General features: G+C 30.9%; 1 protein-coding gene across 18 annotated transcripts; it reads left to right on the forward strand.

The window, feature by feature from the left end:
• Positions 1–312: 312 nt before the first annotated feature.
• LOC105160039 (mitochondrial import inner membrane translocase subunit TIM44-2) lies at positions 313–10,578 on the forward strand. 18 transcript variants are annotated; one of them, XR_016065216.1, is made up of 7 exons: positions 315–916; positions 1,331–1,443; positions 2,054–2,137; positions 4,805–8,141; positions 8,573–8,631; positions 8,744–8,800; positions 10,088–10,578. XR_016065216.1 is itself a non-coding variant. In XM_088879751.1 (4 exons), the coding sequence occupies exons 2-4, from the start codon at positions 1,358–1,360 to the stop codon at positions 7,264–7,266; spliced, it is 237 nt and encodes a 78-aa protein (XP_088735877.1). In that variant the 5' UTR covers positions 313–916; positions 1,331–1,357; the 3' UTR covers positions 7,267–10,578. The 18 variants fall into 18 exon arrangements, 1 of the variants encoding a protein (XP_088735877.1); XR_016065215.1 differs by having other exon boundaries at positions 4,805–8,631; XR_016065208.1 differs by having other exon boundaries at positions 316–916; positions 8,744–10,578.
• The last annotated feature ends 5,104 nt before the right edge of the window (positions 10,579–15,682 follow it).

The following is a 15,682-nucleotide window of genomic DNA, read 5'->3' on the forward strand; positions in this document are numbered from 1 at the left end:
AAAAAGCAGAATTTCCCAAGTCGGGAAACAAAATCATTCAGGATCCCGACTTGAAGTCGGGATTTTGTTTCCCAACTTGGGGAATTTTGCATTTTTTGGGATTAATTTAATGACGAGTCACGATTTCAAATCGCGACTCGTCATGTTTGTGTTATTATTTTAAAAAAAATTATAATAAAATAATTTTTTTTATAATAAAAAAATAATTAACTCAGAGAGTTTGTGTATTTTACAAAAAGAAATTAATAAAAAAAGGGTGTGGGGTGGGGGGGCTATGGCAACTTTGGGAATACAAGTGATACTGCAGCCAATGTCGTCATCATCATCTTCGTACCCAAGAAGCACAAACCATTTCTCTCTGTCATATTTCTCAAAGTCTCTCTCTCTCTCTCTCTCTCTCTCATATTTCTCAATGCAAATTCCTTTTCTTCTTCTTCTTCTTCCCTTTTTTTGCGATTTTTCGATGATTTCTTAGAATCTTGGGAAGAAATTGTACTATAGATATCCAAAAAAGAAAAAATCCACGGGTAAAAACCCTAAAAATCGCCGTCCTCTTTCTGGCCATTTTACCCAAAACGACCGTCCATCCTCAATCCCACGTTTTAAGCCTCACCCCTTCATTTTCCATTTCCTCTATTCATGTTCCGATTCTCACCCAAAAAAACAGAGAAAAGAAAAAGGGGGGAAAGATCAGCAGAAAGGGAGTGAAGGGTTATCTTCTTTCACTAATCTATTAAATCTGAAGGGTTTCTGCAGCCTCGATGAAGGAGAGACGGTGAAGTGCGTTCAAGATTCGTCGCCTCTGATTCTGCCCCTACGCAAGGCAGCACCCTTGGGAAAAAAACAATGACTGAGGTACAACGGAAGTAGCAGGTGGGCTCAATGCAGACAAATCCAAGAAAGGGAAACCCCACTGGTAAAACCCCCTACTCACACTCACATGTTTTCTACTGATGAAGTGAGTTTGAATTCGTATGAGTTCCATGTTGCTGGAAGAAACGAATTAAAAACCCTTTTATGTGTGATCCTGAATGTATCACCTCTAAGATTGATTTACATCTTATATGTCCAGACACAATAAATCTATGGACGCAGCTAAATTGTGACTCCTTTTCATATATAAATTCCAAGAAATATTTTATAATCTCTCTAGGTTGTGATTTGTGATGTGGGCCAGCAGAAAACTTGCCAGAGATTTATTCCCCTCCAAACACCTTCTTCTTAGCAGTCACAAATTATTAGGATCTCAACATGTGTGTGTGTTTCTTCTGCTTTCTCTTTTCCTTTCCCTTTCTAGAATAATTTTCACATGTTGAGTGTTTCTCTGTAGATCTCCAGTAGATTGCCCAGGCTGCAAATGCTTCTGCCCAATGGAGTTTTCTTTAGATGTGAATTCAGTGTGTTCGATGAGTTCTTCAAGAAGATTAAAGGTGAAGCCGACAGGTATTCTCTTTTACATTGAAGTCTCGATTTCTGCTGTTGTTTTTTGTTCATACTTGAATTAGTTTCCGCATGTAATGGTTAATCTTGGTTATCTTATACGATGATTCATTTAAAATAAATAAATAATCATAAGCTATGATAAGTTATCGCCCTTGTTGAGGTGTGAAGAGCATTCTTCTTTCAGTTCTTTTAAGTCCTCATTAGTTGACGAGATATTTTCTCCACTCCTTTCAAGTTCTAATAGTTAGCATTGATATACTGGGTTTTAGATAATGCTGTGATTGGTTGGACATTACAATGGTTAACCTGTGAATAGGCGCTCTCTTTTGTCAGTTATGTTGAGTCTTTTTTCCAGAACTCAGAGAAAGTTTTGATGCTCTGGCAACTAATATGACTTAGGATAAACATTTCAATGTGGTTAACCATAGCTAAAAATTTGATATTATATTAATATTGTGTTCTAACTGTTGAAGTGGTTCCTTTCTCTGATTTGGGTTTCTTATGTTCAACTTTCTTACGTGATAAGCTTTTGTTGTTTCCAGCTCATTAGCATGCCTTTTTTTGTTTTTCTTTAATAGCTCATATTAATATCCTGATCATTTTGCTGTAGGAACCTGGAATTTCAACAATCCATGAGGGAGATTAAGGAGAAAGCAGAGGACTTGAAAGGGGTGAATGAGGATCTGAAAGCTAGGTAATGTTACAAGTTACAACAATATATAATTCTTGTGTTGTTGTAGGGCACTTGTTTAACTATTTAGAGACTGAGATATACTGTTGTATGTCAAGGTTGGCACACACTTTGAATTAGCAATATGGAGTTTGACTTAATTGAAGTAATTCTGGTCATATATTTTGTTTTCCCTAACTCTTTGTTCCTTGTTTTCCTCAACTCTTGGCTACTAAAGGAACTAATTAAAATTTCTGGGTACCTTTTTCTGGTTAGAGTGTAGCTACTTGGATCAATATATTTTTTAATGCATTATTCATATCTTTGGCATCCAGCCTAAAGAAGAATTGGATAATTTTTTATTTGTCTATAACTAGAACAGTCATTGCTGAAACATAATCTATACACCTATTTTTCTTCCATAGAGCACAACATTCTCTACTTACAAATAATGCAAAAACACACTAGAAAAAGAGAACAGACTGAGAGTCGTCTTCATTCTTTAGTTCAGGACCTTAACCTTGGACTGGACAGTGTTACCTTAGTTTACATGTAACTATATTAGTGATGCGGGAACATTATTTACATATAGTTTGCTATTATGCTTCATACTGGCACAGTATCTGTGGTGTCAGCTGCTTCTAGATGTATTTTACACGAGTATGATAATTTTGGCTCTAAAATGGTGTAAACCACAAGTATGCAATATGTTATTCTATTACAAAAAACAAAAAAAGAAAGAAAGAATTGGGATAAGTTTTGTATTAGCTATAACTGGAATACTCATTTCTGATACATACTCCTATTTTTCTTCCACGGAACACAGCATTCTCTACTTACAATTAAGCAAAATCACACTAGAAAAAAGAGAACTGATAGTCGTCTTCATTCTTTTGTTTAGGACCTTAACCTTTGACTGGACCGTGTTACCTTGGTTTACATGTAACTGTATTAGTGATGCAGGAACATTATTTACATATAGTTTGCTATTATGCTTCAGACTGGCTCAGTATCTGTGGTCAACTGCTTCTAATGTGTTTTACACAAGAATGTTAATGTTTGACTCTAAAGTTGTGTATGAACCACAAGTATGCAATATGTTAGAAATTCTTGCATTGTATGGTTAGAAATTCTTCTATGTATTTTTTTTTAATAATGGATAAGATTTGAACTTATATTTAAATTCTATCACCACATATTAAATTAAACCTTTCACTATGTTTTAGGTTCAATGTGGGGTTAAAATGCAGTTCACAACCTAAATTATCTTGGTTAAATCAAATGATTGATAAATTTAAAATTTTTAATTCCATTATCATATTTAAAAAAAAATCATGATCATTCTCATTTTACTTGTAGAGAATAGTATATGCTTATCTATTTTATTTCAAATTAATGATTTATATAATTCGATTAAAACTAAAATTTTACATTAGGCAATCAAATGAGGTACTATACGTATTGTTGAAGTCTTATCATGATTTATTAATAGAGTCCTTGAGGGTATAAATGTTGTTTCACACTTCGATCTATTAAAGGAGTTTAGGATTATTAAATAGTTCATTATTCTATTAAAGCTTTGTTTTTCAAAAATTTTTTATTTATTATTATAAAGAGTATTAAGTCGTCATTCACGGTTTTTATGCATAATATAGATATAGATAACTTGATTTTAATTGATCAAAATACTATTTATTACTTAGTGCTGCATCTAGTATCTGAATCAATGTAATCCTTTTAATTTTTTGATGGCACCTATATGCATTTTGTTATTACAGCCAGCACGTTTCTTCTTCTCCATAGTAGTTTATGGTGCATGGTGCACAATGGCGCCAAGGGCTCCTGGAGCTGCGCTGTGCGCCATTTCGACTAGAACAATGTAAAAGAAATTAAAATAAATAAATAATACTTATATTTTTTCCCTTTAAAAAATTAGAGGAGCAATTTCAGAAATTAAAATTTATAGAATATGTAGTAACTCTATATACTATACTAAACTAAAGCATATAGTTTAATTACTGAACCATAGCATACTTTGATCAACAAACAAATAATATATATATGAAAGTGATGATTTCAATTTACATTAATACTTAACTAAAGAACATAGACTACATAGTTACATTACATAATATCAGAATCAAAGACAAGAAAAGGAAAAATAGAGTAAGTCTATGAAGAAAAGAAAAGAAAAAAATAACAAAATTGAAAAGAAAACGAGAAGCCAAAAGAAGAACAAAAAGTATCATGAGAAAGTAGCAGCAACACAAGAAAAAAGAGAGAAAACGTACTTGGTGGCGGCACAGGGAATAAGCAACAGTACCTGTTGTTCCTTACTTTTTTAATTTGTTTTATAAAATTTTGATGGGCCCAGACCTAGAAAGGCCTAGGCTCACAAAGGCATGCCTGGCTCGCGCCTCGGCAACAGCCCGAATGGTGCCTAGGCGTTGCCATGGACGAAGGCCAGCGCCACAGGCTGAGAATGGCGAGAGACTTGCGCCTTTGGCCATGGCGCGCGCCATTAACTACTATGTTCTTCTCTCTACACAGATATCTTGTTTGCATTTTATATTTTGTTTATACAAGTAGGTGAACATTTGCGCCTTCAACATGCTTATGAGGCATGACATTAATTTTTTATGATTTTGCTTCCGGGAGTTGGTGAATAATATATGTTTCACATATACACAGTTGTGGTTCACCCATAGCCCAACTCTTTATCATGGTTCGACTAAGGACAACGCGCCCAAATGGAAGGCTTCAGCCAGCACACCCCCCCGTTGTTGCCTCCACCTCCGCTACCTTCTGTCGAGTAGACCTTGACACCATCCCACATTTCAGGAACATGTTTTCTTTCTTTTTACTTTTCATTTCCTTATTTCTGTGGGTCTGCATGCATACATTGAGGACAATATATGTGCTGGGTGTGGGGGAGGTATGTTGTGCTTCTACTTGTGAAGTTATTGATTTTTTGGGAGGTGGTTGGATAGTCATTTTAGAACGATCCTTGCAAAATTGGTTGTGTTGTTGAAAATCTGAATGTTTGAAATTTGAATTGATGTGTTGGAATATGGATGTGTGGGGATTGAAAATATTTAATTGGGTTTTGACAATTTTAATTGAACACCGAAACTTGTGAAGGAAGTTAGAGTGTCTTGAGAAAAATATGTGAATTATCCCGCAGTAGCTGTTGAATTTTCAGATTGTTGTCTTGTGATATCCCGTACATTAATAGAATTTTTTGGTATAAGTTGAGGTAAGTAGGAGAAACTAGCACTAGTAGCATATTAAAAAAAAATGTGTGAAGTGTGTTCCATTGACTGCATCAAATGAACGATGTTCAAGAATCAACACAAAAGTCCTTTGTGTGAGCTTTTGAACCAAAGCACTTCCATTTAAATAGTGCTTCTACATTTCTTTTGATTGAGGGAATCAAACTTAGTATTTTCATTCTAGAACTTGCTTGTGTAATACATTTTGAGACCACAATCTTCTAAGATTGGTGTATGAAAGTGATAAGGGCACTTAGGAGTAACCCATTGACCTAAAAAGAACCTACCTTGAATTCAACCGTAGAAACTTCATTTGAGCCTTGGCTTTTCTTTTCTTGATTAAACCACGTTATAAGCCGAATTATCCCCTTCTTGGTTATCTCCTGAAGTGATTTTTGAACCCATTCAATGGGATGATGTTGGCTTGGTTGCTTGTATGACATGAAAATGAGTGAATTAAATGATTCAAGTTGTATACTGGGGACGCATTGGTAGCCCCAAGGAAAAGAAATAAAAGAGCAAAGAGGAAATGAAAAAAAAAAAGAAGAAAAAAAAGAAGAAAAGAAGGAAAAAAAAAAAGAAAAAAGAAGAAAAAAAAGAAAAAAAGAAAAAATTCTGAAAAAGAAAGAGATTCAGAAACAGAAAACAAAACAAATAATAAGGAGTTTGATTGTTCAAAGTGCTTGAATCGAGTTGAAGGAGAATGAGCTTTGAAGGATAAGCAACTAGGTTGACATCGTCCTTTGAATTCATAAGCTACGATTCGACCTATTTTTTACCACACCTTGTCCTAAGCCCCATTACAACCCATACAAAGACCCTTTGATTCATGCATTAATTTGCATTTTGTTGGTGGTGGAGATTTGATTCACAAGCAAGCCTATGGTAATGACATACTATGTATGATTTGAGTGGAACCCAAATTCTTAAACACTTTATGAGTGATTAGAGTGACAAGCGAATTCTTAAACACTTTATGAGTGATTAGAGTGACACCCTTGTGAGAGTGTTGAGACTTGTTTCATTTGATTTTGATAAAGTCAATGGGATACTTGTGTGTTGAATGTTGTGCTACAAGTGATTGTTTCTCAGTATTGCTATCTCTTCTTAAACTATTAAGTTATATTAGTGTAGGGGATATACTTGACTGAAATGAAAGGAAATTTGACAATTGCTACATGGATAATTCGTGTATTTGGATTGAGAAATATTTGAGGACAAGCATGGTTTTGGTGTGCGGGAATCTATTAAAATATATTTTAACCTTCTATTCATGCTTATTTCGAGTTATTAGAAAGGATTTTGTTGCGTAGGTTTGTGATGTTAAGATACCCCAAGTTTCTGAAAGATGGAGTGTAATGTAGGTGATACTTTTTTACACATCACAGTTGGAAGTTATAGGATTCAAAGTCAGCTCTTGTGTTATTTTGTTGGGTGGTTTTTTGTCTAAAGTTCAGAGATAGCATGTCAATTATAATTATACTTAATATTGTCTGTTGTCTTTTGTCTCTTCCTAATAATCGTTTCTCTAGAGGGGTCAAGAGAAGCCATCACGTATCAAATACTACTTTACTCTTGTTTTGTCAATCTGGAGTCGTCATGTAATAGCATTTTATTCATGCGAAGCAGTACGGTGGAGTTAATCTTAATTTCTTAAATTCGCTGCACAAAGAGGAACTGTATGGGATTATATTAGAATATTGAAACCGTTATGGTCTTCTTTATCACAGAACCGGGATTGATGTGCTTGGATGATATGTTAAAAATGTCTGCGATTTTTGGGAATGCATATGCTAAAATCTTTCAATTGACAGTCTAGAGACTTCATGGGAATGGCAGTCTGAGTGGGCTTCTTCAAAAATAGGCTTCTGTAACTCGTAGTGGGAATGCATGTGTGAAGTCTTGGAGAACTTTGTAGTCTGTTTTTCCAGCATAAAGACAAAAGGTAACTTTCCTGCATGGTATTTTTCTGCACTTTGGCATGTGAATTGTTTCTGTTCATCAGCTTACACATTTGCTACGCGACTTTTTGAATTTGTTCCATGTGCTGAAACTTTGTTGTTGCTCTCTATTCTTGAGCTTCTGGTGCATTGGTTACATATTCAGCCAAATATAACCTTGTAAGGATATTAGGTAGTTCCGAAAAGAGTCCGAGAATGTAAGATAATGAATGCTAGGTTGTTCTAAAAGAGTATCTTTTCCGCCTTTCCCCTGATACATTGTAAAACTCTTAAAAATATTTTCTATCTTTTTTACATCATGATTTCTCATAGTTGCATTTTGATATATGCCTTATTAATTAAAATGACATTTAACTTAGAAAACTTATGTGATAGACACTGTGCTCTTGATTTGACTATTGTTTACTAAGCTTTAGGTATGATGGATTTGACCGTCTATACGATGCTGCAAGATGCATAATCATGATAGTAACTTGTTTGATTATACATAATATCATTTGGGTCAGCTCAAGGTTAAGATAGCAAAGCTGAGGATGCAATTGTTGGAGCCCCCAAAAGTATGCAACTTCTTTGATTTCTTCTTGTTGTGTCAATATGTGAATGGTTGCTTGCATAGAAAATTATTCTAATAGATTCATCTTCCAAGATTCTTTTCAATTATAATAATTCAATCCTTTAAAGTGCTTTTGTATTCTGATAATTCTTCCATGATGAATTAGGGTTCTAGTGGAGTTGGGAGGGTTTTGAAGTTACCAATTGTTGCCATGGACGTGTTCCCCTGATAGGCTTCCCCAGGTTGGCCTTGTCATTACTTTAAGTATTATGTGTTGGAAAAAGCGAGAAAATTAGAATCCTAAAGAATGACTGAATTTTTATCTTGTTCGCATGATTTTGCTAACAGAGGTTGTTTCGAACTAATAGTTAACTAATTGGCTTTTGGTTGATCATGGTTGTTCTCTCATTTTGTACTAGTGTCATTTCTTTAGCTGCCATGTCTTTCTTGGTCAGTTCTTGGGATTAAGGATTTTTCCTTTTAAGGTTATTGACATGTAAAATCATTCTTTTTATGTGGTATTGTTATTGGTGTTCTGAAGATATTTTGCAATTATTACTTCCCAGTGTTGGAAAATCAGCACTTTTGACTATGTTGACGGGAACTCATTTAGAAGCCCCATCATATGAGTTCACCACACTAACTTGTTCACTACAATTATGCTAAAATACAGCTCCTTGATGTTCCTGGAGTTATAAAGGTGCATCTGAAGGAAAGGGGCGTGGTACCAAGGTAAAGGTTTAGTCTATAATAGATGATAAACTAGATGTGATGCTTGGTGAAACTGACTTGGCTTTTGGAGGATATTATATGCCTTAAAGGAACTTCTTGAGTATGGTTTCAGGTTATCGCAGTTGCCAAATCAGCACATCTTGTGTTGATGGTTCTGGATGCTTCCAAAGTAAGTGGTAGTGTTGTCAGTTTCTATTGGATGATTGAAGAAGTTCTGTTTGAATGTTTGTAACAGTTTGCATGTCACACCCAATCACTAGCTTCCTTCGTTTATATGTTAGTCCTTGTGTGTGTATTGTCCATACATACTTTTACATGCCATGATTAACAAGGGGAGATCAATAATACATTATGTTCCTATAGAAGAAATATACCTAAGAACAACATTAGCATTCAATTTCAGTGTCAATATCTTATGATTACTGTCTGTTGATGCCTTTCAAAGTTTCAGTGTAATTTATGTTGTCAGAAAAAGTCTTTGACCCGATTAGTTGTTTGTGTGGTTATATTAATCTGAATACTTCTTTGTTCTGGCTCACTTACATTGCCTCTGCTAATGTTGCCTTGACATTGAAGGAGAAATTATTTAATATTTGCTTGAAGTTAAGAAAAGAATTTCTTATATTTGGTATTGACAGTAATTTGGTTAATTTTGTCTGTTTCTGATCTTCCAAATTTGGTGATTGGCATGTTTTTTAGGTTCTGTGCCAATTTACATACACATAATTACTTTTGCGGTGCTTTTGGTACAGTTTCTGCCTATTGGTTTAAGCATCAAGTAATTTCTAATATGCTATATTTTGATTAGTTATGTAGCTTTAATTCTAATATTTTCCGTGGCTCAATGATCATGAAATTTCTAGAGTGAAGGGCATCGACAAATCTAACAAGGAAATTGGAAGCTGTATGTTGCGCTTAAATAAAAGACCACCTTCGTTGCCTTTTGTTCTTTTGTCACTTTCTCTTGGTACTTGTTTAACACACGAGTAAGGCTTGTAACCTTACCTGATAAGAGTTTTGAGTTTGGACTCTTTGCAGTTAGATCTACAAAAGTTATATTTAGGTAATATTGTCCTTAAGACTTCGTAGGGAATGAAACCAGTTGCTGAATGGAAGGAGGGAACAGAACCTTTTCCTTTGTGGGAACATTGTGTTATGGATGCTAGAATGTTCCAGAAAGAGTATCTTTTCCTCCTTCCTCCCATACATTGTAAAACTGTTAAAAGTATGAGTCTTTTCTATCTTTTTCACATTATAATTTTTCGATGCTTTCATTCTTCTAGATGCCTTATTAATTAAAATTACATGTAAACTTAGCAATATTATCTTGTAGACTGAATCTGCTTGTCTGGTAGATAGTGTGCTCTTGCATGCTTGGACTGAGGTCGAAGTTCCTCGCTTTTACAACCCTTTGACAACAGCATTTTAACCATGTGGTAAGACTTGATGAATACAGTTGCTGAAGGAGGGAACAAAACCTTCCAGTGAAAACAGTTGCTGATAAACTTGGCAGGGAATGAAATAGTTACTCAATGAAGGAGGAAGCAAACCTTCCGGCTCCAGTCAATAAGGATTCACTTTACACGGTGAGAATATCATAGCTTGCCAGGGAATGAAAACACTTGCTGAATGAAGGAGGGAACACAATGTTCCGGTGCCAGTCAACAAGGATTCACTTTACACGGTGAGAATGTTTTGTTATCTCTCTTTCTCATCTTAATTGGATTAATCAACAAATTGAAATTTTCATTTATTTTGTGTTATTTTCTTACCATTCGTTTTGGTTTTGCTTAAAGCCTATTGAGCAGAAGCCAAGGAAGTTCAACCCATTGGTTACATTATTGTATTTACTTGTATTAAATTTTATTTGTATTTTTAAGAGGCACTTCTAATACAAGAAGATTGATAATTTTTTATTGGTGATTTTATAATATTTATTCTTTAGTAGGTTTTGTTATTTATGAAATTTTTAGCCTTAATATTTTATGATTGTGGTTCATGCACGATTTTATAGTCAAACGTTATCATATGTAGGCTAATAGGGTATTTTTTTATAAAGCTTATTAAGTGTTATTTGCCTTCTTATTATGTTTCAATTGACATAGAAAGTGGAATGACTAAATAGTCTTTTCAGTTAGAACTACAAAAGTTTTATTTGGGTAATACTGTACTTTTATAACTATTTCTCATTTATTATTAAAGTGGTCCTTAAGGTTATAAATGTCTTTTGACACTTTTATAGATGTCTTTTAAAGGAACTTATAAAAGCTTCTTTTTCTATTAACACTTTGTTTTTGACAAACTTTTATTTATTATTAAAAGGAGTATTAGGTTATCATTCACGATATTTATGTATAATATAGTTATAAATTACTTAATTTTAATTGATCAGAATATTGTTCATTACTCAGTGCTGGATCGAGTAGCAGAATAGAGGTAAACCTTTCATTTTATTGATGGCTCCTTTATGCTTTTTATTATGAGGGTCAACATGTTTTTACTTCTCTCTGCACGGATTTCTTATTTGCAGTTTTATCTTGTTGTTGTTGCTTTCTTAGTATTAGGTGATACGTAAATGAAAACCTACACAAGTTTGTGAATGTATGTGCCTTCAACATGTTTATGAAATATGATAGTGCCTGCCTCGTGGAGGAGGTGAGTAAGTGGATATATCAATAACTAGGCATGCTTATATTTTATTTGTAATTTTGTGAGCCACATGCACTTCTAATACAAGAAGATTGATAATTTTTTATTGGTGATATTGTAATATTTATTCTTTAGTAGGTTTTGTTATTCATGAAATTTTTAGCCTTAGTATTTTATATTTGTGGTTCATGCACGATTCTATAGTCAAAACGTTATAATATGTAGGCTAATATGGGTTTTTTTTTTTCTTGTTAATAAAGCATATTTAGTATTATTTGTCTTTTTATTTGGGTAATACTTCGCGTCATCTCATTTAGGAATGCATCTGCACAAAAGATCTCATATCTTATGTTATTCATATTAATAGTACAGTTTATGATGGAGGTGAAAGAGACTGTTTTTATCTAATATGTGGATCCATTTCATCATAACTCTTCTGTGTCGTATGCAGGATTTTGACTGTTGTTTGTAGACGAGTTCTGATTACACATTTAGTGTATTTCATTTGTTATTCTTTTATCTTTTTATTTATAAATAATCTACACTTTGAAATCTATTAATATATTAATTATCAATTATTTTTTAAGAAAAAAATAAATTGAATAGAATATTTGTGTCTAATTATATTTCAATAGTAACTATTATAATATTGAAAAAATATGTGGGCTCATGGTATTCATTCCCATATATAATTTGACACTTCCTCTACTTTTTGATAATTACTTGAGGGCATTTTTTTAAATTAAAGTTTGATCGTGTTAATAGGAGCATTTTTGGATTTTAAAGGTTGTTAGGAGTGGTTTCTGTATTTTTTAAAGTTTGTGTAAAAGGACAATAGGTGAGGTATCTTAATTTACAACCTGGTAACTAATTTTTATTAATATATTAACTAAATAATTTAATATTTTTTCATAAATATTATTTTGACATAGGTAATTACAAAAACACTCTTGAGGTGATTTCTGTCGTTTAAAAATTAAATTATTACTTGACACCTCTTTTATCTTTTGGTAATTTCAAAAACACTATTGATTTAATGTCTGTGTTGCATAGGGACTTTTTTGTTTTTTTCTTTTGGGTTACTTTCTATTTATTACACTTACACCCTCTTTGAAGATTTACTTTTTACAATTGATTTCTTGTTAGGATTTTAACAAAAAATGTTGTTGTTAGCAATAATATCCTTTATTTTAATGTTTTTATTAGTTTACGTCAGGGGTAATGTGTGAACCGAGAATCTTGGAGGGCGTATAAGTGTAATTTCGAAAAATTCTTTGGGATTAAAGTATAATTTAGCATTTTCAATTCAAATTTTAACAAAAAGGGAGTCATGTGTGAACTGAGTGGGGAATGTAAGTAAAGATTTTTTGGGATAAAATATAAGTTAGTATTTTCAAAATGGGGTTTAAGTATAATTAATTTTATTTTAAATATATTTGTAAAGATATTAAATTGATTGATAGGAAGCATCTTAACAAAATATGTTTGATTTGTATGTCAGTGTTTGTACTTTCTTGTCTTTTTGCTATTTTAAAAGCTGAAATTATTGTTTTTCACTTACATACATACAAAATTATCTGATATGAAAAATGTACTTTAATATTTATGTGTTTAATTATTTTAGATAAAATTAATTAGCTAAATCAAAGTATTAGTTAGAATTAAAATTAATTTGTCAAATCATAGCCTTTTATGTATGACGATTGATCATGTCTTTGAAATCATTCATCTTTTTGTTAGTTAAATACATATATTTTCTCTTTTCATAAATTTATTTCTAAAAGAATTGTATTCAACATAATCATTTAAAAGAAAATACTCTCATCTTGGTTATTTATTGTTTTCAGTTACTTTCTTTGTAATATTTTTTAATTACAATACTTAATTTGATTTTTTTTAATGTAAATAAATCTGTGAGATGGAAAATACAGCCAAGTCATACAAATGAAAGTATTTTATTCATATATAGTACAAAAAAGTATGACAAGGGCAAAACATGAATTAAGTATTATTAAAAAATTAAATAATAAAAGATTTATTAAAAAATTAAAATTATATCTATTTACTTGTGGTTTAATAAATTTATTCTTAAAAAATATATTCTCTCTTTTTGGGTTCAACATCTAATATATTAGATTTAAATTTAATTATTTATTATACTATTACCAATTCCATTATTAATTTAAATTTTAAATTTATGTTGATTTAATTATTGTGGTTTTAACTTGTAAGATATTATATAATTGTATTATCTTTATTAGTTGTTAAATTATATTTAGAAATAATTATATTTATATGAACCACCCTTGTCTTTTAAAATACAACTCCTAATAGTCTTTAAATTTCCAAAATGCTTATGTTCATTTGGTCAAATTTCTTAATTTATATGACAGAAATACTAATTTACCAAAAGGTAGAGGGATTGGCCAAGTAATATATATGAAGATGAAGAATACGTTCCCATAATATTTTAAAAATTGAAATAACCAAATAATTAATTTTTATTAATATATTAATTGAACAATTTAATATTTTATTATCAAAATTGTATAGAGATTCAATTAAAAATCGATATAAATATTGAAAAAATGTGGGGTTATAGTATTTATTCCCTTTGGCTACCGTTTGACTTGAGGGCATTTTTGGATTTTAAAAGGGTATTTTTGTAAAGGCAAAAATGGTTTGTTTAAATCGAATAAGTTAACATTCCCTCATAAATATTAATTTGACACCTCTTTTATCTTTTGGTAATTACAAAAATACTCTTGAGGGTATTTCTATTATTTAAAAATTAAATTAATTTTCATGATAGAAATGCCCGTCTCTATCAATTCGGGGTAATATAAATTTTTATTTAAGTTTTTATTAACATAAAAAAATTCAGTAAATTTTAACTAACAGAGAGATCTATTTGTTAAACAAAAATAAACACAAGGAGTACTAGACGAAATTTTTCAATCAAAAGAAATTTACGTATAATTGTTCATATAATTAATTTTAGAACTTTAAAAAAATGAATTAAAGTCTCTTGAATGCTTTTAGCTCCCAAGTCCTATTCTAAATGATTTTGTAAGTTATCTTGATTCAAACAAGCTTTTTTATTTATTTATTTTGTTTTTATTTCAAGGGTTGTTAGAAATAATTTCTATAATTTTTTAAAAGGTAAGTGTGATTTGCGGAAAAAGGACAATAGTGAGAGATTGTAAATATAATTATAATTTTTATTAATATATTAATTAAATAATTTAACATTTCAATTATATTAAATATATTAAGAGAAGTAATTTTTTTATATAGAAATTTAACAAAAGAAATTATTAAAATAATTTAAGTTTAAATTAAAAATTAAATAAACAATAAAAAATATATAGAGTCATATTATTCATTCTAATAAATATTACTTGCCCTTTTAATTTTTGGTAATTACAAAAAAAATCTTGAGAGCGTTTGTCATTGAAAATTAAATTAAAGTTTAACTGAGTCAATAAAGATATTTTTGGAATTTAAATACTGTTAAGGGTGGTTTCTGTAATTTTTAAAAAAGCAATGATGGTTTGTGTAAAAAGACAATAAATGAGAGGTTGAATAAATAATAATATATGGTGTCATAATATTCATTCTCATAAATAACTTGGACACACCTTTTATCTTTTGATAATTACATAAAAACTTTTGAGGGCATTTTTATCATTATGATTAATAATAATTTTAAAAATTTATTAATAAAAAATAGGATCAGTTACAAATATTACGATAATGCAAATATTATAAAAATAGCTGTCCATCTCATAATTGCGCCCAAGTTTCTTATTTTGGTACACATCATATGCATTAATTTGTAACCGATATGATATTTTTGTAAAACTGAACTCATAATCACGACAGGAAGTAAATGAGGAAAATAGAATTGGTACACTATGATTAATTGGTTTAACAAAAAGTTAATAAAATAACTTAAATCTAAATTAAAAATTATTTTGCCACACTCTCTATCTTTTGGTATATAGAAACTTTTGATAATATTTTTGTTATTAAAAAATTAAATTAAAATTTGACAGAAGTAACAAAGATAATCTTTATTAATATTTTAATCAAATAATTTGACATTTCTTACGGCGTCCACAATTGCGCCGAGGTTTTTTATTTTCTCAACCACATTTTGTTCATTACTATCATATGCATTAATTTGAAATCGAATTGATGTGGTAAATCTGGAACTCCACAACATAATCACGACATGTAATAAATGACGAAAATAAAATTGGTGAAACGTTGTATTCTGGTATATAGTTGATTAACTAATTTTTAAATTTAACAAAAGTTAATAAATAGACTAAATTATAATTAAGAATTAGTATAAATAATAAAAATATACATGGAGCTATATTATTTATTTTCATAA

Source organism: Sesamum indicum, linkage group LG4 (assembly GCF_026168435.1).
Source record: "Sesamum indicum cultivar Baizhima isolate 11 linkage group LG4, ASM2616843v1, whole genome shotgun sequence".
Lineage (NCBI taxonomy): Eukaryota > Viridiplantae > Streptophyta > Magnoliopsida > Lamiales > Pedaliaceae > Sesamum > Sesamum indicum.